The sequence below is a fragment of the Odocoileus virginianus genome, chromosome 21 (genome assembly GCF_023699985.2).
Source record: "Odocoileus virginianus isolate 20LAN1187 ecotype Illinois chromosome 21, Ovbor_1.2, whole genome shotgun sequence".
Classification (NCBI taxonomy): Eukaryota; Metazoa; Chordata; class Mammalia; order Artiodactyla; family Cervidae; genus Odocoileus; species Odocoileus virginianus.
In genome coordinates, this window is record NC_069694.1 from 29,914,443 (window position 1) to 29,939,769 (window position 25,327).

Here is a 25,327-nt window from a genome sequence, read left to right on the forward strand (position 1 = left end):
CCTTTAGCATTTTTACCATCCATTATTTAATAAGGACACTAATCTTAGCTTCTGTTTGGTAATATTTGTACTTCCCATAGTAAATGACAAAGGTGCCATTACTGTGATGTCATATTCGATGATGGCAAATAGGGCTAGTATCATTAATGACATTTTTCTGATATTATTATACCCGTGTTTTATTTTATGTCATCACAAATACAGCATTGGTAATCTAAGAATAAATTAATATATATCAGAATGTGAATATTGAAAACTCCTATTTTATATATACATAAAATTATTCATGGACCTTTAAAAATTATTTCTCAGGTCAAAAGAGGATTGGAATATTAACCAGTCATACTAAGGAACTTTTCAAATACTGGGCTTTCTCTGGGCAGAAGTCAGTAGACTTTCAGAAACAGTGTTCCAATAAGTGTCTAGAGGAAAGATTATAATTGAAGTAATGATCTAAAAAGTCTTGTGGACTAGGAATCTTCAGTTCACACTGAAATATAAATTAAATTATTCTTTGTCTTATTTCAGTTCATTTCAGTCACTCAGTCATGTCGGACTCTTTGTGACCCCATGGACTGCAGCGTGCCAGTCTTCCCTTTCAACACCAACTCCCGGAATTTACTCAAACTCATGTTCATTGAGTCAGTGATGCCATCCAGCCATCTCATCCTCTGTCATCCCATTCTCCTCCTGGCTTCAATCTTTCCCAGCAAAGAAATATTTGTCTTATATAAATGTACATAATTTCAGGACACCACCAGTAATATGTTGGAGAAGGAAATGGCAACCCACTCCAGTGTTCTTGCCTTGAGAACCCCAGGGATGGGGGAGCCTGGTGGGCTGCCGTCTATGGGGTCACACAGAGTCGGATACAACTGAAGTGACTTAGCAGCAGCAGCGGCCAATAATATAAAATATAGATGTGACTTTCATCCATCCAGGAAAGCAAATGAGGCTTGAGGAAAGGGAGTGTTCTGGCTAAGAAAATGATTCTTCACAATTGAGATTAGTTGGAAAAGTTACATGATTTCAAAGAGTTAACCTTTTGGGAGACCTGGAGGGAACTGAGAGGTTTGGTATTGCTGTTGTAGTTTCCTCTTCCTCCCTTTTAAATTGCATGGTGCTCTTATGTGAATATTGGGCTCTTATTTGTTATATTTGGTTGAATCCACAGAATGTTTGTGTATATCTTGACTTACTTGATTATGTTGCTAGAGTCTTTTCTTTTACTCATTGGATTTAGTAGTATATATTATTCAAGATTAGCTTCTGTGGAAATTTAGACTTTGTTTATGAATTGAGAACATTGGTCCCACAGGATGAAATACCAGACACTTGGCTTGATATTTGTGTCTTGGCCTAACTTAACCCTAATATAATTTCGACCTGTGCAGTTATACGGTTCCAGTTTCACTAGCTCAGTCATATTGTGACTCTGCTAATTTCCTCAAAGGCCACCCGTACTCTGGCTTCTTTATTTTACTTCAGTTGAACTGTATACCTCCTTTTCATCTAACCAAATTATACTCAAAATAGTTGATAATGTCATTTTCTCTTCTAACTCGAAATTTAGGTGAAGAATGAACAGATTTCTAAATATTATGAGATTACTTCACCTGAAGCAGAATAGAAGGCAGCAAAGATGATTATTTTTTTTTGTTTTTGGCAATTCAAAGTCTGTTCTAATGGTAGTAATGGGTGAGCAGCCTAAAACCATTAGCTGCAATATATTCAAACTTTTTGTGTTATTTAAATCACCTATTGAAACTATATACCTTACACATTTCTTTGTGATTTATAATCCATATGTAAAATTCTGAAGAGTGGAGTTTTCTAGGACATAATTGAATAATTTATATAACTTCTTAGAAGTGAAGATGAACATTATGCTGATTATATTATACCTCATACTTTTGCAAAGTGAAACCCATTAAATAATCGTCAGTACCACAGAACTAAAGACTAATCATTTGTCTCATAACCTGGGAGAAAGTCTTCATATATCTAATGTAATTTCTTCAACAAAGATTAACAGTTCATTTGATGCTTGTTCTTTTTTTCTGGTCAGCCAAAAGGATATTGCCAAAGAGGGAGTGGAAAGGGGAGATGGGGAGAGAAGCAGGAAGAAGGGGAGAAGGGGCTAAAAAGGGGAGGAGAAAGAGGAGAGAAGGAGAATTATTTGTCACCTGATGACACTGACTGTGTTCCATTTGCATATATAAGGAAAAATAGAATCAACTGCTAGAAAAAGTTTTGCTTACTTAATAATAATTCATTAGTTGAAGATACTCAATCTAGTTCAAAAATTAGTCTGAAAGACGTGAGAGAAAATTTACTGAGGTCTTTCTGGAAAAAAGAAGAAAAGAAAAATTACCTAGAATGTTTTCTATTATTACAACCACCCGAATAGTCTAACCACTACCTTTCTGTTGGTGTTGAAATAATTCCCTGAAGAGATAGGGCTTTTTTTTCTGTTCTTTCATTATTGTAACTTCAGAACTTAGAATATGGCTGGCCCAAATGTGAACTTAAGTATTTTTTAAATAAATTTTGTTTATTCAATTAAAGTACAATGGATAAATATATAAAGTACTAGTTATTCACTATTATAATTCATGTTAGATTATAAATTCCATGCCAATTTAAAACGTGTACTGCTGCCTTGATTCATATTTTGTGTGTAATAATCATCAGTATTAGAAAAAAATAAGCATCTAACTAAGTACCCAAGGCAAAACACCTTTGATTGGGCTGAGAGGAGAAACAGGAAGTAATTATAAAAGTTGACACACAAGGCAATTAGATATACTTTTGTTTGATAAATCACAGCACCTATAGGAAAATTATATTCAACACAGTTTTATTCACATATAGTTAATTAGAATATTTCCTTTACACACTTTAAAAATATTTCTTTTAAAAACTATAATTTATTAATGGTTCTATTTTGCTTTACTTGCTTTATTGACAAATTCATGTAGAATATGTTTCTTAAAATATATAATATTGACACTCTTATCTAGAGAGAATGATAATAAGATGCATTTTAGTTTAACTGTCCTTCCATTTAGGAAATAACTATGGCCTGTGTGGAATGCTTTTCATATTCTTTCTGCTGTGTGAAGTACCTTCTTTCCTCTCAAACTTTTTTCTGTGTTATAAAGCCTAAGATACTGGATTAGGGAAATTTTAAGTTAAGCATTATTTAAATAATATATGCTTTGTCATTCTCATTTTCCCAAAATGATTAGCAACTGTGATTTCATCTTATGCATGGAAAATTCACAAAGAATTATTTTGATTGGTAGAACAGATACTCATTTATTTGTACTTGCAATAGCAAAATTGCTCCAAGGAATGCTGCAAGCTCTTGTAAAGTTTGAAATGAAAGGCATAACTGAGAAATTCAGGCCATTTACCAGACTTTTTTTAATCTCCAAGTGAATTAAATTTATATGTATATATATATGGGCTTCCCAGGTAGTGCTAGTGGTAAAGAACCAGCCTGCCAATGCAGGAGACAGAAGAGATGCAGATAAGAGATGCAGATTCTATCCCTGGATTGGAAGATTCCATGTAGGAGGGAATGGCAACCCACTCCGGTATTCTTTCCTGGAGAATCCCATGGACAGAGGAGCCTGGTGGGTTACAGTTCATAGGGTTGCAAAGAGTCAGACACAACTGAAATGACTTGGCATGTGCGTGCATGCACATGCATGCATGTGCGCGCACACACACACATACAAACACACACACACATACAAACACACACACACACATATAAAGCTGTTAAGATTTTTTATTTCCATAGTATGATATCATAGACAAGTGATGAATGAGAATTTTAGCTATCAGTCAGTCCTTTGTAATTTTCATTTATAAGTTTTAAACACACTTACATATGGACCAGTTTTTGTGGCATGTAAGAATTTTTTCTATATTACTGAGGTAATACTTTCAATGAAAACATGTCCAGGGGCATCAAAATATATATGTCACTAGTTATATGTGTTCTTTATGAATATATTGCTTAACTATTGCTGTACAACACATTTTCCTAAAACTTAATAGCTTTAAACAGCAAACATTCATGTTCCATGATTTTTTGGGCCAGGAATTCAGACAAGGTGCAATAGGGCGAATTTTCCTCTGCTCTGTGATGCTCAAGATATCAGGTAAAATAAATGCCCTTTCACTCACATTCAGTTATCAGTTATGCCTGTCAGCTATAGGCCAGTGAGAACATCCATGTGGACTTAGATTGCTTACAACATGGCAACTGGGTCCCTGCCACCAGTGTTCCAAGAGAGAGCCAAATGGAAGGCACAGTGCCTTCTATGACCTAGCCTTGAAATCATAGGATATCACCACATTCTTTTAATCAGAGCAGTCACTAAGGTGGTTTTTTTGTTCAGCCACTCAGTCGTGTCAGACTCTTTGCGACCCCATGGACTGCAGCACGCCAGGCTTCCCTGTCCTTCACTATCTCCCAGAGTTTGCTCACACTCGTGTCCGTTGAGTCGATGATGTCATCCAACCATCTCATCCTGTCACCCCCTTCTTCTCCTGACCTCAATCTTTCCAAGCATCAGGATCTTTTCCAGTGAGTCAGCTCTTCTCATTAGGTGGCCAAATATTGGAACTTCAGCTTCAGCATCAGTTCTTTCAGTGAATATTCAGGGTTGATTTCCTTCAGGATTGACTGGTTTGATCTCTTTGCAGTCCAAGGGACTCTCAGCGGTCTTCTCCAGCACCACAGTTTAAAAGTATCAATTCTTTGGAGTTTAGCCTTCTTTATGGTCCACCTCTCACATCCATACATGACTACTGGGAAAACCATAGCTTTGACTAGATGGACCTTTTTCGGCAAAGTAATGTCTCTATGTTAGATACGTATATAAATGTACATGTGTGTGTATAAAATGTACATATGTACAATATGTGTATTATATAAAATATTTATATATGTATTATATATGCAAATGTGTTCACACACAAAAACTCTGTACAATAAAGTTTTAAATAAACTAACAATCTAGGTCACATTTGGAAGAAGGCAACCAAAATGACACAGTAATAAACTTCTCAAAATTAGAATTATTGAAGCATGAATGAGCTGAATGTCCTGAATGGACATGTCAGAGAATTCCAAATGGGAGAGGATAGTAGCAGGAGCACTATATACTTGGCCATTAGATAAGAGTTTGAACTGAGGCTTATTTGATTTATTTATGATTTATTTAATTATTAATATTAGTACAAGTGGTTCTTTAGTCCTTTTCCTAAAACAACCATGATATTAGTCTAGCAGTGCTTCCATAACCAAGCACCACAGACTGGGTGGCTTAACAGAAATTTATTTTTTCACAGTTCTTGACACTACAATTTTGGGTTCAAAGTGTCCATAGGTTTGATTTTTTTCTTTTTAATTTTTTTTTCCTGAGGCCTTTCTCTTTGGCTTGTAAAAGCTGTCTTGTCCCTTGCCTCACTTGATCTTCCATCTGTGCATGCCTGAGTTCTTATCCCTCCTTTTAAGACCACAAATTGTATTGGGTTAGGGCCCACCCTGATGACCTCATTTTAACTTAATTTCATCTTTAAAAACACTTCCTCTGTATACAGTTACATTCTGAGGTATTGGGGATTAAGTTCTTCACATAGGAATTTTAGGGGTGGGACATTCTTTAGTCTGTAACATCCTTGAGATATTTTTTCTGTTTAATAAAATAAAATTTCACTGTGTGTAAGTTTCTTACTCGGTAGTCAAGAGAGAAGAGGGAGTCAGGAGTTTATAAATACTTGTTCCATGATCCACATTCAAGAAAGTCTTTGGCTATTTCAGCTTGCATTTGATGTGTCAAATATGCATTTTTGCCTGCCCCAAACATATTAGTGCTTGAGTTGTAATAATAAAATAGGTAACCTTGCAAACTGAAGGGCTTCCCTGATAGCTCAGTTGGTAAAAAATCCACCTGAAATGCAGGAGACCCCAGTTCAATTCCCGGGTTAGGAAGATCTGCTGGAGAAGGGTAGGCTACCCACTCCAGTATTCGTGGCTCAACTGGTGAAGAATCCACCTGCAATGTGGGAGACCTGGGTTCGATCCCTGGGTTGGGAAGATCCCCTGGAGAAGGGAGAGGCTACCCACTCTGGTTTTCTAGTCTGGAGAATTCCATGGACTACAGTCCATGGGGTTGCAAAGAGTTGGACACGGCTGAGTGGCTTTCACTTTACAAACTGAATTCACAACTTTATTGTTCTATTTTTCTGTATCACTGTTGAGGTTTGCATTTTATTCCAGATAATATTTGCATGATGTAAAGATATGTGAAAATAACTCTTTAAATGCTGAGGCAAGAAATAAATTGAGATTAAACTGATTAAAAATCATGAAATTTCAAGAAATGAAATTTTAAAACAAACCTGATAACTGTCCAAACATGTCATAGGATGAATGGTTGCCACTGTACACAACAGTAAATATATCAGAAGTCGGATAATGTGAGATGAGCATTATTATTATTAAATTTAAAGTCGCTTTTTGCATTTTATAGTTTTGTCCACTTTCCAGGATATAGTTATTTTCATGTCTACTTCTATATGCACTTTTTCCCTAATCAGTTTATATTTGAGGATTTAAATAGTTTCTATGCAATTCTTTTACATTTTTAACAATATCCCAAGATGATATTATCTTACACAATATGACTGTACAATGTATTTTAAAATTTTAATTATTATTCAAGTTACCTCTAAATAAATTGGAAGTCTCTACTTGCTTTCCCCAATCCTTTTTTTTTTTTTTTTTCATTCATCCATACTTCACTGTATCTTTTTTGGTAATATACTGAAAATTATGTTTAGTTTCAATAAAGGATCAAGTAAGTATAAACTGTAATTATGTGTTTAAAATAGAAGTGTTAAAATTTCTGGATACTCAGCACCCTTACTTTTCCCCCTCCTTTCCACTGCAGTACTGCTTCCAGTGATTGGAAGTCTTCACCATTTCTCACTTCACTTATTTCAATAGCATCATCAGTGGTCTTACTTTATCTTTTTCTTCTACTTAGATGTTGCCTAGGCAGTTTGTAGAAAATATAAAGCTGATTATGTTGTTTCTTTGTTAAATGATTGGTAGCACATCTTCATTAACTTCAGCATCAAATACTAATTATATTTCAGAGGTGCTTAGAAGATCCTTAAGGTATTGGCAGTAATATACATCTCTGTTCCTTAATTTCTTACATATCATCTGGACCCCAGTCATATTGAAGGACCTGAATTTCTCAAGATAGATATTATTTTCTCATATCTTGATTCTTTTTAGCACACTGCGCCTGGCTAGTATTTTTTCTTTTCCCTAATGCTCACTTCATTTTTCTTTAATCTCTCATTCACTAGACAAATATTTGTTGAGGGCTTCCGGTATTATATATGTATAACACAGAAGTTATGTAGTGAGAACTAAATAATAGGAAGTGAACAAGATAGCAATAGTACTACTCTTAAAATCTTTGCAGATATAAGAATATTGCTAAATATAAACATAATTGAAAAATATCAACCATTAAGTTTATTACTTTAGAACACTTGATGCATCTTATTTAAATGAGAATCAACATGAACTGTGGTCAATATCATGGGAATTTGAGGCAAATTAATTGAATTCTGGTGTGGCTCCTTCCAAGTCACGTGACCTTGACCAGTGTACAAATGGGGCCAGTAATAGTACTTACTGCACAGACTTTTTCTGAGAAGTAAAGACAATATTCTGGTTTTTCCAGTAGTCATGTACAGATGTGAGAGTTAAACCATAAAGAAGGCTGAATGCCGAAGAATTGATGCTTTTGAATTGTGGTGCTGTAAAACACTCTTGAGAGTCCCTGGAACTGCAGGGAGATCCAACTGATAAATCCTAAAGGAAATCAACCCTGAATATTCACTGAAAGGACTGATGCTGAAGCTGAAGCTCCAGTATTTTGGCAGCCTGATGCGAAGAGCCAACTCATTGGAAAAGACCCTGATGCTGGGAAATATTGAAGGCAAAGGAAGAAGGAAGTGGTAGAGGATGATATGGTTAGATAGCATCACTGACTCAATGGACATGAATTTGAACAAACTCTGAGAGATAGTGGAGACAGAGGAGCCTGGCATGCTGCAATCCATGAAGTGGCGAAGAGCTGGTGAACAACAACAAAAGAAAATACCATAAGCATAAATGCAAAAACTAGGCCTATCATATAATGTTCTTTAAGCATTTGTTAAATAAATGTTAGCCTTTCAGCAAGTTAAACTTTACTGGTGGGTTGTTTTGTGGTAAATATGTAGATCCTGAACTTTTTTTTTATGTTTTAAAGTACACTTGAGGAAAATTTATTCTGAAGACATTAAAGCTCTCTAGAACATAGAAGAATCAGCATAAAAATTAGAAGTAGGAGAGTGAGCATGGTTTATTTTTGCAATTAGAAATAAAGAAAAGTAAAAACAAAAAAAAAAAGAGAGAAAAATAGAAAGTGAACACTTCCAGGACAAAAAGCAAATTCTTTTTTTTTAAGCCTACAATTTGCTCATTGATAGTAAATTATTTTGATGAATTGGCATGGTGACTTCAAATGTACTTATAAGTGATACTTATAAGTTAACCAGGCTTCCTTGGTGGCTCAGATGGTAAAGCATCTGTCTGCAATGTGGGAGACCCGGGTTCGATCCCTAGGTTGGGAAGATCCCCTGGAGAAGGAAATGGCAACCCACTTTGGTACTCTTGCCTGGAACACTCCATGGACAGTGGAGCCTGGTAGGCCACAGTCCAAGGGGTCCCAAAGCGTTGGACACGACTGAGCAACTTCACTTTCTTTTTTATAAGCTAACCATGCTCTAGATATCCTTCATAATTTGAATGTCTTAATCCTGCATGAAAAAGAAAGGTGCCTCTCCTAATAAATCTTTGGCCTTTTTTGTGAACATTACTAAAATTTATTGCTTTTTTAGTGCTTTAAAATTGATTTTATAAATTTAAAGTCCAAACAAAGAAGTTTAATAATTAAGTCAATCAGTGTTGATGTATAAAACTGTAGAGAAAGGTCAACTTAAAATATCAATGTTTAGGGTTTGCATCTCAGTTTATTATGAGTGTGAAAGAAACATTTTGTAATAATGGAGAATCATTTCATGTGATACATTCTTTGAGGTGTGATAAAAGGTTACATGGTGAAATCAGACTGTTCAATCTTAAACCTAGAAATGATTTCTGTTCTGTCCCAAGTTATACTGATTTTGGATTTAGGAGTCCAGTAGGTTTAATCATTTTTGGTGTTCATATATTTTAACTACCTAGAAATAAATGAGGTTAGTGCATATAACAAAATTTTAGGATAAATAACTCTATGATGCTTAAGCATTTTCATTCAGCTTTAAACTCTGTTTGTATAATCTCATAATCAATGGTCATTTTCTCATGTCTGAATCATTCTTTTCATAGTAACTGATGTTTGCTGATAACTTACCTCCTCTGGATATAGTTCCAGCAGTTCTACATGTGACCTTCTCAGAATGCCCTGGTTGGTGACCCCAATCTTGGGGAAAAGGCTTTACCTATCCAGAAAGAAATAGGAACTTTAATTTTTCAGTCAGCCTTCCTCTAGTAACTAGCCATTCCTAGTAACAGAAGCCTATGATGGAATTGTCTGCACTTCATGCAATACGTTTACAACAACAATTCTTTTCACAGAGGAGCAAATTTAGCACATAAATTTGTAAGCTAGTGCCTCAAATAATTATTCGCATAATTTGGTTGGAAGCAATAGTGAAAAATGTATTGTTTTTTTTCAGTTAATGGCAGCTGGAAACCTACTTGAATATGCAGTGCCTTGACATTAACTCATGCCTTTAAAGTTATATTATTAAATAATTACCTGCTTTTCCATAAAATTGCCTTTTTAAAATTTAAAAATTAACAAAATTTCATAGATTTGAGAGCTAGCTTTATAAGGACAATTAAATATTGTGAGTAATTAAAATTTGGGAATTCCTGTTTGTTTTCATTCTCTGCTCTCTTTAAGCCAGTTTTTCCCATCATAAGAGTTAAATCTGAATGATGAACCATTATACTTGATGTGATTTGGAAAGTATAGAAATCATCCTTGCCTCAAGCTTGGGTTTGTACAACTTTGAAAGTCCCTAAACGTGCCACTATAATTCAGTCACTTAGATTAAAATCAAAAGCCCCTGGAAGTATGGAAATAGATGAATTTGAGGGAAATCTATGAAATTAGTATTATCCCTTTATTTATTTTAGAATAATCAACTAGACTAGTCACCATGCCTTCTGAAAATGTGACTTTTGTAGGGAAGAGAAAGGAAGAAGGAGGAAACCTTCAGAAAATGAGATTGAATTCAGTCTGGTTAAATTAGAAAAGCAGTTTTCCTGAAGGAATTTCAAGAAGCTGTACTGACTTGAGGCCAATATCAGTATTTCACATGTGTTCATCCACTCTGTTCTCAGGACTATATTTTAGCATATGTTTTATTGTTACTGTTTATAAAAGTAAGAAAAGATCACTATAGGAAATTTGGAAAATACTAAACACTATAAAGAGGAAAATGAAATCACTGGCTCTCTAAGACCCCAAATTTTAACTCCTATACTAATTTTAAATGGTGTAGTGTATAAGCAATTTTTCTTAATTATAAGAAAAGTGTGCCTTCTTGTTTCATAAAGTTCAAAATAATTAGCATAATTAAATTATCTTACTCTAATACTTTTTGTAAAAATTTGTCTACTTAATCTTACAAATATGAAAAAGTATGAACAAGTATGAACAACTATTCAATAAAGATTGTGTGCTGTTTTCTTCTTATATCTCTAGGATGTTTAAAACTGTGTGCTTATTGCCTAATTAGCAAAGTGGTAAGGTAGAGACTTGTATTGGCTAACAGTTATTATTCTCATTTTACTTTCATTGATCTTGTAGTGTAGACTCCTTTCAGAGTCTAGCATTAATGCACTATTTGTATCAGAAATATTTAAATTTCTCTCTGCTTAATTAGAAATCTGTAAGGTATTTTATCTGGGAGTTTAAGTAAATATCGTGTCAATATATAGACTTCTTTCATTTCCATTGCCATTCTTTTTTTTTTTTTATTATTGGAGCCTAATTACTTTACAGTGTTATGGTGGTTTTTGCCATACGTTCACATGAATCAGCCATGGATGTACATGTGTTCCCCATCCTGACCCTCCCATTCCATCCCATCACCTCCCTTCCTCCCCATCCCATCCCTCAGGGTCATCCCAGTGCCCCAGCCCTGAGCACCCTGTCTCATGCATCGAATCTGGACTGGTAATCTATTTCACATACGATAATATACATGTTTCAATGCTATCCTCTCAAATCATTCCACCCTCACCTTCTCCCACAGAGTCCAAAAGTCTGTTCTTTATATCTGTGTCTCTTTTGCCATCTCGAATATAGGGTCATTGTTACTATCTTTCTAAATTCCTTATATATGTGTTAATATACTGTATTGGTGTTTTTCTTTCTGGCTTACTTTGCTCTGTATAATAGGCTCCAATTTCATCCACCTCATTAGAACTGATTCAAATGCTTTCTTTTTAATAGCTGAGTAATATTTCGTTGTGTATATGTACCACAGCTTTCTTATCCATTCATCTACTGATGGACATCTAGGTTGCTTCCATGTCCTGGCTATTGTAAACAATGCTGCAGTGAACATTGGGGGTACATGTGTCTCTTGCAATTCTGGATTCCTCGGTGTGTATGCCCAGCAGTGGGATTCCTGGGTCATATGGCAGTTCTATTTCAAGTTTTTTAAGGAATCTTCACATTGTTCTCCATAGTGGCTGTACTATGTAGTTTGCATTACCACCAACAGTGTAAGAAAGGAGACAAGAATATACAATGGACAAAAGACAATCTCTTTAACAAGTGATGCTGGAAAAACTGGTCAACCACTTGTAAAAGAATGAAACTAGAACAATTTCTAATACCATACACAAAAATAAGCTCAAAATGGATTAAATATCTAAATGCAAGACCAGAAACTATAAAACTCCTAGAGGAAAACTTAGGAAAAACAGTCTGTGATGTAAATCACAGCAGGATCCCCTATGACCCACCTCTCAGAGTAATGGAAATAAAAGCAAAAATAAACAAATGGGACCTAATTAAACTTAAAAGCTTTTGCACAATGAAGGAAACTATAAGCAAGGTGAAAAGACAGCCTTCAGAATGGGAGAAAATAATGGCAAATGAAACAACTGACAAAGCTGGAAACCTTGTCCATCACCAACTCCTGGAGCTTATTCAAACTTGTGTCCATTGAGTTGGTGATGCCATCCAAGCATCTCATCCTCTGTCATCCCATTCTCCGCCCACTTTCAATCTTTCCCAGCATCAGGGTCTTTTCAAATGAGTCAGATGGCCAAAGTATTGGAGCTTCAGCTTCAGCATCAGTCCTTCCAATGTATATTAAGGACAGATTTCCTTTAGGATGGGCTGGTTGGATCTCCTTTTAGTCTAAGGGACTCTCAAGAGTCTTCTCCAACACCACAGTTCAAAGCATCAGTTCTTTGGTGCTCAGCTTTCCTTATAGTCCAAGTCTCACATCCATACATGACTACTGAAAAAACCATAGCTTTGACTAGATGGACCTTTGTTGGTAAAGTAATGTCTCTGCTTTGTAATAAGCTGTCTAGATTGGTCATAACTTTTCTTCCAAGGAGCAATCATCTTTTAATTTCATGGCTGCAGCCATCATCTGCAGAGATTTTGGAGCCCCCCAAAATAAAGTCTGTCAGTGTTTCCACTGTTACCCCATCTGTTTGCCATGAAGTGATGGGGCCGGATGCCTTGATCTTAGTTTTCTGAATGTTGAGTTTCAAGCCAACCTTTTCACTCTCCTCTTTCACTTCCATCAAGAGGCTCTTTAGCTTCTCTTCACTTTCTGCCATAAGGGTGGTGTCTGAGGTATCTGCATATCTGAGGTTATTGATATTTCTCTCAGCAATCTTGATTCCAACTTGTGCTTCATCCAGTCCAGCATTTCTCATGATATACTCTGCTTGTAAGTTAAATAAGCTGGGTGACAATATACAGCCTTTACATACTGCTTTCTCGATTTGGAACCGGTCTGTTATTTCATATCCAGTTCTAAATCTTGCTTCTTGACCTGCATCAGATTTCTCAAAGGCAGGTCAGGTGGTCTGGTATTCCCATTTTTTGGTATTCCCTCCTAGAGATATAGGTAAATGTTTTCATCTGGTCAGAAGTTTATTGCCCTAATACTTGAGAGATACCTCTAGAAGAAATTAAGACTTTTTTAAAACATGGAAGAAGAACATTTCTTTCTTGCCCACAGGAGAATACTACCATTAAGCATATTTCTTGGAATATACCAGTTATTTTACTAATTATTTGCTGAATAAGTGAATGTTATCTCAGAGGAATGAATCAGTAATTTTCATCCTTAGTCTGTTTCATCACTAGCAGTGTTTAAGGCAACAGTGAAAATTTAAAGTATAATATAGTTTTATTCTCCCAGCTGTGATGAATTTATTTGTTTCAGACTCAAAGCTCATGCCAAGAATAAGTAGAGAAAATTAAGTTAAAAAATTAATTTGATGGTATTGGAGAGATTGAGGAAACCTGGGCTCTTTGACACATACTAGGCAGAAATATTTGCCTCTTGAGTGCCACAAGAGTGCTTCAGATTCAGCTCTGCTTTTAGTGGTTATCTATTTTATATCTTAGACTCTAGTGCTAAGCAGATTAATAATTCATCAGATACTTTTAGGGTAAAATTGAAGAACATTGGGATCATTTCTTACATCTCTTTTCTTTGAGATCACAGCCCTACAACTATTTGGCTGACTTGCATGCTTCTGTTGTATTTTTGTCCTCTCTTTCACTAATGTGTGCTGTCATCTTTAGTATTTGCTTCTTTTTACATCATTGTCCCAGTCATGGTTCTTGAAATGAATACTTAGATCACTGATTATTGGTCATTCATTTATAATCAACTCAAATACCATTTCCACTACTATCAGTTTTTATTTCTTTGCTGCACTTTCATTTCTATTGACAAATGACTTCCTTAGATTATCCATTTTTTATAAAATGTCACATGGGTTTATAACTGGGAGAGAAGGAACCAATGCGCCTCTATACTTAGACCTCTGTGCTTAAACTGAGTATTGGCCTACATATCCATGACAGGCTTGGAAAGAAGCAGTGTGTGTCTCACTGGTCATGATTAGCATCTCTTATTTGTGTAGTGATTTGTGGAGATTGGGCTTCCCTTGTGGCTCAGCTGGTAAAGAATCCGCCTGCAATGTGGGAGACCTGGGTTTGATTCTTGGGTTGGGGAGATCCCCAGGTTGGGGAGATCCCCTGGAGAAGGAAATGGCTACCCACTCCAGTATTCTGGCCTGGGGAATTTCATGGATTGTATAGTCTATGGAGTCACTAAGAGTCGGACACGACCGAGAGACTTTCACTCACTCACTCACTTGTGGAGATTAACTGTGTTTAATTTGTGTACTTCTTATTCTTCAATGCAAAGCTTAAGTGGAGGAATTATAAAGTGTAGGCAACACATTTTCCACTGTGTGGCTTAAAGAAAGAAAAGAAAAAGTACTAAGGTCAGTGGAAAGACAGACTAGAAAATGATAATTAAAGATAATTTAATGATAATATTTTAGTTGAATTATCTCATTTGTCTGAAATTTTAAAAGAGAATAGTTAAGAAATAGTTATGACATTTATAATTATTATTTCTAATAAAACAGTTTGCCGGGAGGATTCATACCATTCTGTGGTTTCATGTGCTGCTGTAGTTCTCACTCCTATGGAACCCACCATAGAGATGAAGAAAAGAGAAGAACTCAAGTTTCGTGAACCTTCAAAACAGTAAGTTGTTCATTTGGTTTTCCAAGTTTTGTAAACGTTATTAGATAATTAGATAACTGATCAAAGTCAGATCACTCAGAAATTGTGATTTATAATGAATATGTTAATACTAGTATATTGAGAGACCAGAAATAAATTGTGCATACTTAAAAAAAAGACGATTTTTTCTGTAATGCCTCAATGAATAACTTCTGTCTCTGAGTTTGTGTGTTTGAACTATATACCATTCAGGTTTCATTTTGATACCTTATTTTGGTGATGTGAATAAGTAGACTGAAGCCCTTTATTTTCTTAATACTATAATTATGTATGTACTGTTCTTGGAACCCTTATTTTATAGTTGTAGGCTTCAATTGTGCAAAATATGAAAAATTTTAAATATAAATTTTTTGGGCTTAAACAGGTTTGTACTTTATAAGTAATTTATTTTTAAGTTTACACTGGTTAAAGTTTGCATATTTTTCCATTTAAACAGATCAAGCTTCACTTAAATTTAAATTTGATCTTTTATTGAATAAATAATATTTTTTCTTATAATGGCCAAAATAATTAAATTCATAGTAGCAAATATAAGATACATGAAGTTGAAGTATCTAATAAACTAGGTTTATTTCTAGTTATGTATTAAGTAAATTAAAAGGAAAACCAACTGATTTTCTAGTGAAAGTGTTGCCATGATTGCTTTAAAGTCTTAGGTTGGAGACTAAGGGATGTATGGTGTTGCCGGGGCTTGCTGGCTACAGGAGTTACCCTGAAGTACCTGGTGTTTTCTTCTATTCAGTTCAGTTCAGCTGCTCAGTTGTGTCTGACTCTTTGTGATGCCATGAATCGCAGCATGCCAGCCTCCCTGTCCATCACAAACTGCTGGAGTCTACCCAAACCCGTGTCCATTGAGTTGGTGATGTCATCCAACCATCTCATCCTCTGTCATCCCGTTCTTCTCCTGCCCATCCAACCATCTCATCCTCTGTCATCCTGTTCTTCTCCTGCCCTCAATCTTTCCCAGCATTAGGGTCTTCTCAAATGAGTCAGCTTTTCGCATCAGATGGCCAAAGTATTGGAGTTTCAGCTTCAACATCAGTCCTTCCAATGAACACTCAGAACTGATCTCCTTTAGGATGGACCGGTTGGATCTCCTTGCAGTCCAAAGGGACTCTCAAGAGTCTTCTCCAACACCACAATTCAAAAGCATCAATTCTTCAGCACTCAGTTTTCTTTATAGTCCAACTCTCACATCCATACATGACTACTGGAAAAACCATAGCCTTGACTAGACGGACCTTTGTTGGTAAAGTAGTGTCTCTGCTTTTTAATATTCTGTCTAGGTTGGTCATAACTTTCCTTCCAAGGAGTAAGCGCCTTTTAATTTCATGGCTGCAATCACCATCTGCAGTGATTTTGGAGTCCAAAAAACTAAAGTCAGTCACTGTTTCCACTGTTTCCCCATCTATTTTACCATGAAGTGATGGGACTGGATGCCATGATCTTAGTTTTCTGAAGAGCTTTAAGCCAACTTTTTCACTCTCCTCTTTCACTTTGATCTATTAGATTAACTTTATCATACTTGTTTGTTTCCTGATGTCTTTCTACTGGATATGTTCCTGAAGACCAAGTTTCCTGGAATATGATAGTGTCTGATACTGTGAAATCAATTAGAAAATCTCTTAATGTTATATGCAGTAATGTTGAATTCAAGTGGAGCAATGTTTATATTTGATGGCATGAAAATAGTGTTAACATTCTCATTGTAGAGGAAGGAAATACTAACCAACTCAGAAAGAATGATTATAATTCAGTTTTAATACAATCTAAAAGTAAACTACTGTTAATATTGTCTAATTTTTAGGTTTGAAAAGCCTTTTTTTTGGTCTAATAGAAAGTTACATCTCACATATGCCAATTGAATTATATTAGAAAACTCAAATGCATTTTTTGTAATGTATGTATGAGTTTATATATTTGTAAATTGGATTTTAAATCCTTAATTATCTTTCAGTGATTCTATTTAAAACTGGTGAATCATATTATTTGCTTACATAAAATATATTTTCCATTCTTAGCTACTTCATTCATTCTTTTTTATTCTGAGGTCTATATTGAAGTAGACAGTACTTGTTAATTGGCTATTTCTGTTACCCTACATTCACTCTGATACTCCTCTGTGTTCTCTGAATCTACTTTCTTTTTTAAACACTCTCTCTTAACTGGATTATTTATTTCTTTTTAAAGGTTTTGTTTTTGTTTCTCTGAGTCAGAGAGATATTAGTTAAAAACTTTTTCTACATATTAGGTGGAAATTTGAGACATTTTACCTTACACTCTTTGTCTTTTTTTCTATATCTGTTATTGGCATGATATCACCATCTTTACAGGGTCATTTTGAGTGTTATGTGAAGTGATATTGTTAAAGGATCTGAAATCTAAAAATCCACAGAAGTGTTAGTTATGTTTCCCCTTTCATAGCTTCTAACTATCAGCATTATTGACCTGATGATTTACAGTTACATACTTTTCTCCTGAAGACTCTTCCTAATGCAATCTAATGTATCAAGTTCTTGACTGGGCTTGTCTAACTAGGTGTCCTACCAGAATCTTATACTCAGTTTGTTTGAACCAAATTAATGACTCCTCTATCCCCCTCAAATGCTTCCCAGGTGGCGCTAGTGGTAAAGAACTCACCTGCCACTGCAGGAGATGTAAGAAAGGAAGGTTCAATCCCTGGGTTGGGAAGATCCCCTGAAGATGGAAATGGCAACCCACTCCAATATTCTTGCCTGGAAAAATCCCATGGACAGAGAAGCCTGACAGGCTGCAGTCCATAGGGTTGCAAAGAATTGGATATGACTGAAGCGACTTAGCACTAGCCCCCTCAAACTTTTTCCTTCTGATGTCTATATTTGTGTAAAGCAACCATTATTATTATTTTCTTTAAAAAAATCTCAATGTGTTTTTCCCTCACATTCAGATTCAATTAGTTATTGATTACTTCATTAATGTTTGTTTATATTTTTCTTACCATTTGAGCTGACCAGAAAGGCATATACTTCTCATATTTCAGAACTCTTCTAACATGGATGTTCAGTGTGATCTTAATGAAGCCATTCAAATAGTGGTCATCTATCAAACGGAGATTACGTATGACCTCCATACCTCACACTGCTGTTCTGAGAATTAAATTATAGGTATGGCTGTGTGGCCGGGAAGATTCCATGGAGAAAATAATGGCTACCAACTCCAGTATTCTTGCCTGGAGAATTCCATGGACAGAGGAGCCTGGTGGGCCACAGTCTATGACGTCGTAGAGTCAAACACAACTGAGTGACTAATACTTTACTTATACATGACTGTATGACAGGAACACAGTATAATTCAGACATAGTGATTAATTTAAAACTCTTGTTTACCAATGAGAGAAACCTCAATGTAAATTATTTCAGAAAAATCAAGGGTGGTGATTGTTATTGCCTCATGTAATTGAAAGTATAGAGGTAGAAATTTCCTGAAGTATGGTTAAATCTGGTACTCAGACAATGTCATGGAGAGTTATTTTCTCCATCTGCATCTCTTTTCTCTGCTTTCCGATTTGTAGTTTCTACTTTCAGAGAGGTTCCTCTAGTGACATTACTGCCTTCAGCAGGTTCTGGGATGAATTTTTATTTTTTCATCAAATCCAGAGGTAATAAATGGTTTCTCATTCCCTTTAATCAAAACAATAAGTGTCCTATATATGAGTGTCATTGGCTTTGACCAGCTTAGCTTATTTGACATGACTATCTTAAAGCAATCACTATACCCAAGAATATTTGGTGATTTGATTGGCTAGAACCAGGTTACTTGACAAATCCTGGAGGAGAGGATGGAGATAAGAGGGGAAAAGCAGGTCCACTCTCAAAATATGGGGCATGTTGGTAGAAGAAGGCAGCTATGGATGCTAGGAAGTCAAAATAATGGATGCTCAATATAAGTAGTAATATTAGCAACATTAATTTAAAAACTCATTTATTATGTTTAAACTATAGACTTCTAATACATTAAAATACAGTTATGTATATCTTAATTTCTTGTTTTAAATGATTTCTGACTAATTTTATTTCAAATTATTTGGTCCAGCTCTGCTATTGAGAGGCAGTATAACTTGATGGTTAGGAAGTTAGATCTTGGACTAATTTTTGGTACTTTCTTAACTATAGTTTGTATCTTTTTAATGTAGGATTACTGTATCTTGCAGTGCAATATCTAGGACACAATATGAAGTCAAGAATATAAAAAATTTGTAATTTTTACAACAAATATATTAGACACATAAACATATCAAATTTTTATAAATAAGAGTTAGCAAAGTCCTGGGTAGTATTTGATTTCTGTATTTTGGATTTCCCATTGGTAAAAATAATAGCCCACCAATATAATATTAAGGTGTTTGAATGCTGTATGTTGAGACATTTTTTTTGAATACTTAATATTCCATTTAAATTCAGGATGGAATTTTTTCTTTAAGTAAATTTTTATCCCTAACTTTACACACTTCACATGATGAATGTATAAAATACTGTTGAGTCTTTGAGACATAGGATAGGACTCACAGAATGCATGTAGTTCAGAACTCAGTAAATCTCTTGCTAGGAAGAACTGCAATAATCTCAGTATATGGGCTTTAGAATAAAGCTTAAGATTGTACATACAAAATAATATGTAAGAATATATTTTCGAGGCTATTAAAATCTAGGTGAAGAGATAAAACATGCACCTGAAAAGGTGAATTACAGTATGAAGGCAACAGATACTTTTCCTTTAGCGTAAGAAGTAGGTTTTTCTCAGCCATGTGATTGTTTGAAGTCAAGTTTATTGACATATAAGTACAAATTTATGAAAATAAACCCAGAATATTGGTCTTAATTATACTATTGCATTGATGTATCATTTTAGAGTGTAAGAAACATTTTATGCCTGAAACACTTACCTTACCAACTTTTAGTCCTATGTGGGTACTCAATAAGTATTCTATATGTGACAGCTTATTTTTAAATATTATCATATATTTATCATTTTGAGAAATATTCAGTAAGAAAAAAATAGAAATTATTAATTCCTATTAGGGATGAAGTATAAATTTTTCTGTGTAGCCAGTGATCAGAAATAACCTAAATCTTTTAGTAAGGAAAGCCTCATTCTGAGCACAGTAGTGGGAAGGAGACAGAGCTTGTCTTTCATTCATATATCTAAAGTTTAATCTTAGTTAAGAAAACAAAGGTGTGGATTTTCCTTTTCACTCTAGTCTAATAGTTAGCTCTGAATACCATGTGCTAGATAAATTTGCTAGAAGAATAGAAATATCTCTATGATCTAGTGAAATTAAACAATTTTCAAGTATTTGACCATAACTAGAAATTTTGTGGTCAAAGCTTTGAGTATGAAACTTTATGAATGAATATTAAAATATTAAATATTACTAATATTTGAAATATATGTCCAGGGCTTCCTTGGTGGTCCAGTGGTCCTTGCAATGCAGGAGACCCAGGTTCGATCCCTGGTCTGGGAAGAACCTACATGCTGTGGGGCAGCTAAGCTCACGTGCCAAAACTATTCAGTCCACGCTCTAGAGCTCTTGAGCTTCAACTACTGAAGCCCATGCAATGAGAAGCTGTACTAGGCAACAAAAGTCACCACAATGAGAAGCCCACAGATAGCAAAAGGGAGTAGTCACAACTCACCGCAACTAGAGAAAGCCCCTGTGCAGCAGCTAAGACCCATCAGTACTAGTAAATGAATGGATAAATCCATATAACCAGTCACACTTAGCACGTTACTCAAATCTAAATATTTATCAAACCACAGATATGAGCAAAGAGCATGAAATGCACATTAAATTCAGAATCTGTAGAAAATGAAAGAATACAGCTTCCATGACTGGTAATGGATTTCTTTTTTGTGCTTCTTTTTAGAAATGTTTGTTGAGATACACACAATCTGTTTATACATACTATGGCTCAATATCTGAAATGGAGGGATTTTATGGAAAATTGTAAATATAGAAATATGGGGGGTGAAAAGGGGAGTGAGAAGTTACTCTGTTATGTCTTTGTCCACTTCTGTTTTTATTTTATTTCACAGGGAGTGATCTAAACTTCCTAAGAGATGTGATCTAGTGTTTCATTTTTTAAAAATAAAGCATTCCTTAGACATTTTGTCATTCAGTCCAAGTTTCAAGGCCTCCATGTAACAGTTCATGTTATTGACCTCAGGGTGGTTCATTGAAATGATTCTAAGAGATCATGAATGCTATTACTTAGTATATTTTTAAAGAACGAGTAAAACTAACCTATTTTATTCTTAGAGAATACTTAACCGTATAAATTTTAAGTTCTATCAGCTGTTTTTATCTGGTTTTATAGTAAGTTAATACTGTATATATGTTAAATTTGTAAAAGCTTAAGTACTCCCTAGTGTCTTCTAAAGTTGTTGCACAAACTCTAGTTGTACTGGAAACACACAAATGATTCTGTTATCACCTAATTTCCAGCTTTCCTTTTCAAATTTCAGGAGAACATATTCAGTCATCCTTTCAAGTAGACATGTATTTATTAATTTAATCCATAAAAATAGATAGTTCTTGAGTATCTGTTTTGTTCTTGGTATTGTGCTCAGGGCTGGAGATTTTTGAGTTGAAAACCTCTCGTGAAACTAATAGTCAAGAAGACACACATTAGTTGATTAATTGAAACAGTGGGAGACAATGGAAGTGACAATGGTTATAATATAGAGATGTATCGTGTTACAAGAGTTTATACTAAGAGGCTTTGACATGGTCAAAAAAGTCAGAAACATTCACTGAGGAGGTGACACCTGAGCTAAGATATGGAGGATATTAGTTAACTAAGTGAAAAGGCAAAGGTGGAACTTAGTAGCAGGAGAAGGGCTTGTTCAAATATCCTGTGATGGCTAGGGTCAGGGAGAAATTTTAGAAAGCTTGTGGGAGTAAAGGGCAGGGGGGAAAAAATGCTTCTAAGTAAGGCCGAAGTGACACTATCAGTGTTATCTTCTGAAAACTTTGTTATGGTTTCTTATAAGGAAGAAATTGGATGTGGTGGGGCATTGGTGGTCTTCCCAGGTGGTTTTAGTGGTAAAGAAGCCGCCTGCCAATGTAGGAAGACATAAGAGATGCGGGTTCGATCCCTGGTTTGGGAAGATCCCCTGGATGAGGGCATGGAAACCCACTCCAGTATTCTTGCCTAGAGAATCCCACGGACAGAGGAGCCTGGGGCTACAGTCCATAAGGTTGCAAAGAGTCAGACACAACTGAAGTGAGAGCATGCACGAGTGGGGGCGTTGGTATGATGGAGCTGGCTTGGAAGAACTAAACTCACCATAGCTTCCCAACTCCTGGCTCAGTGATCTCATAATGCATGTTTTCTCTCAGACACAGTGTTTATGTTTACCACAATAATTGGCAAATTCTATAAATCAAGACTTTTGCCTCTCCCAGAGAACTTGTAGTTAATATTTATCAGCTTAACCTCTAAATGGGGGACAGGTTGAATGTCTACAGTGAGACCATTTAAGTGGTTGCTGACAGTAGCTTGGACTAGGGTGCTGCCACTAGAGATGGTGAAATGTAAAAACTGAACTAAGTCAATATATTTTTCAGAACCAAGGCAAGTTATATGTAGTTATTAACTAAAAGTTAATACCAAACCCTTAACAAGAACAAAGGAGAAACCACTTTTTATCACATTATTTATAATATGATAATCCTGACGTGTTATTTTGAATTAGTAGTAGTTTATTCAAGGGGGAGTTTTGATATTCTTTTAATTTATATTGGATATTATCAATGGAATTAAATGTGGGAAAAACATACAAATGTATTCTTGAATTGTTACCAGTGATTCTCACTGAAAATGAACATAAATGTAAATAAACTTTGTGAGAAGGTTAGACAGGATCACCAACTCAATGGACATGAACATGAGCAAACTGGGAGATAGTGGAGGACAGAGGAGCCTGGCGTGCTGTGGTCCTTGGGGGTCACAAAGAGTCGGACATGAATTACTACTGAACAACAACAATAAAATTTTATGTAGGCCCTTATGTAAATTCTTATGATTCTTTACTAATAGTTTCCCTCCTATAGTGATCTGCAGCCTTTATTTACTATCTATCAATAGGTGCCTTAAAACTCTCCCATTAAAAAAAGAAACAATCAGAAGCGGAGGCAAGTCATAATGGAATCACATACTTGTGCCTCTTGTGCAAGGCTTCTTTCACTCAGCAAGTTTTTGGGATTTATTCATATTGTCGCATGTGCCAAGGTCCAGACCATTTTACTAGTGAGCAGTTTCATCACATACATGTGTCAGAGTTTGGTTAGTAATTCAGTCCTGTCCTCTTTGACCTCACCTTACAAACTCACTGAATCTCAGAACCACAGGGCCTCTGGATGTGGAAAAGGTATAATGAAGGCCATCTGTATCCAACACATTTCACATGCTAGCAAAATAATGCTCAAAATTATCTAAGATAGGCTTCAGCAGTACACAAACCAAAAGCTTCCAGATGTTCAAGTTGGATTTAGAAAAGGAAGAGAGACCAGAGATCAAATTGCCAGTGATGGCAATCCATTGGATCATAAAAAAAGCAAGAGAGTGCCAGAAAAAACAAAAAAACATTTATTTCTCCAGGAATGCAAGGATTCTTTAATATCCGCAAATCAATGTAATACACCACATTAACAAATTGAAAGATAAAAACCATATGATTATCTCAATCAATGCAGAAAAAGCCTTTGACAAAATTCAACATCTATTTATGATTAAAACTCTCCAGAAAGCAGGAATAGAAGGAACATACCTCAACATAATAAAAGCTATATATGACAAACCCACAGCAAGCATTACCCTCAATGGTGAAAAATTGAAAGCATTTCCCCTGAAATCAGGAACAAGACAAGGGTGCCCACTCTCACCACTGCTATTCAACATAGTTTTGGAAGTGTTGGCCACAGCAATCAGAGCAGAAAAAGAAGTAAAAGGAATCCAGATAGGAAAAGAAGAAGTGAAACTCTCGCTGTTTGCAGATGACATGATCCTCTACATAGAAAACCCTGAAGACTCTACCAGAAAATTACTAGAGCTAATCAACAAATATAGTAAAATTGCAGGATATAAAATTAACATACAGAAATCCCTTGCATTCCTATATACTAACAATGAAAAAACAGAAAGAGAAATTAAGGAAACAATACCATTCACAATTGCAACAAAAAGAATAAAATACTTAGGAGTATATATACCTAAAGAAACAAAAGACCTATACATAGAAAACTATGAAACACTGATGAAAGAAATCAGGACACAAACAGATGAAGAAATATACCGTGTTCATGGATTGGAAGAATCTATATTGTGAAAATGGCTATACTACCCAAAGCAATCTATAGATTCAATGCAATTCCTATCAAGCTTCCAACAGTATTTTTCATAGAACTAGAACAAATAATTTCACAGTTTGTATGGAAATACAAAAAACCTCGAATAGCCAAAGTAATCTTGAGAAAGAAGGGAACTGGAGAAATCAACCTGCCTGACTTCAGACTATACTACAAAGCCACAGTCATCAAGACCGTATGATACTGGCACAAAGACAGAAATAGAGATCAATGGAACAGAATAGAAAGCCCAGAGATAAATCCACGAACCCATGGTCACCTTATCTTCGACAAAGGAGGCAAGGATATACAATGGAAAAAAGACAACCTCTTTAACAAGTGGTGCTGGGAAAACTGGTCAACCACTTGTAAAAGAATGAAACTAGAACACTTTCTAACACCATACACAAAAATAAACTCAAAATGGATTAAAGATCTAAATGTAAGACCAGAAACTATACAACTCCTAGAGGAGAACATAGGCAAAACACTCTCCGACATAAATCACAGAAGGATCCTTTATGACCCACCTCCAAGAATATTGGAAATAAAAGCAAAAATAAACAAATGGGACCTAATGAAACTTAAAAGCTTTTGCACAACAAAGGAAACTATAAGCAAGGTGAAAAGACAGCCCTCAGATTGGGAGAAAATAATAGCAAATGAAGCAACAGACAAAGGATTAATCTCAAAAATATACAAGCAACTCGTCCAGCTCAACTCCAGAAAAATAAATGACCCAATCAAAAAATGGGCCAAAGAACTCAACAGAAATTTCTCCAAAGAAGACATACAGATGGCTAACAAACACATGAAAAGATGCTCAACATCACTCATTATCAGAGAAATGCAAATCAAAACCACAAGGAGGTACCATTACACGCCAGTCAGGATGGCTGCTATCCAAAAGTCTACAAGCAATAAATGCTAGAGAGGGTGTGGAGAAAAGGGAACCCTCTTACACTGTTGGTGGGAA

General features: G+C 35.4%; 1 protein-coding gene across 5 annotated transcripts in view; it reads left to right on the plus strand.

Annotated features, from left to right (window-relative positions):
• Nucleotides 1-25,327, plus strand: part of CCSER1 (coiled-coil serine rich protein 1) — a 1,366,600-nt gene that overhangs the window by 307,039 nt on the left and 1,034,234 nt on the right. For all 5 annotated transcript variants that reach the window (XM_070452143.1, XM_070452146.1, XM_070452147.1 and 2 more), the window contains exon 5: nt 14,807-14,927. In XM_070452143.1, the coding sequence (XP_070308244.1) occupies nt 14,807-14,927 (121 nt within the window). The remainder of the gene's footprint in view (nt 1-14,806; nt 14,928-25,327) is intronic.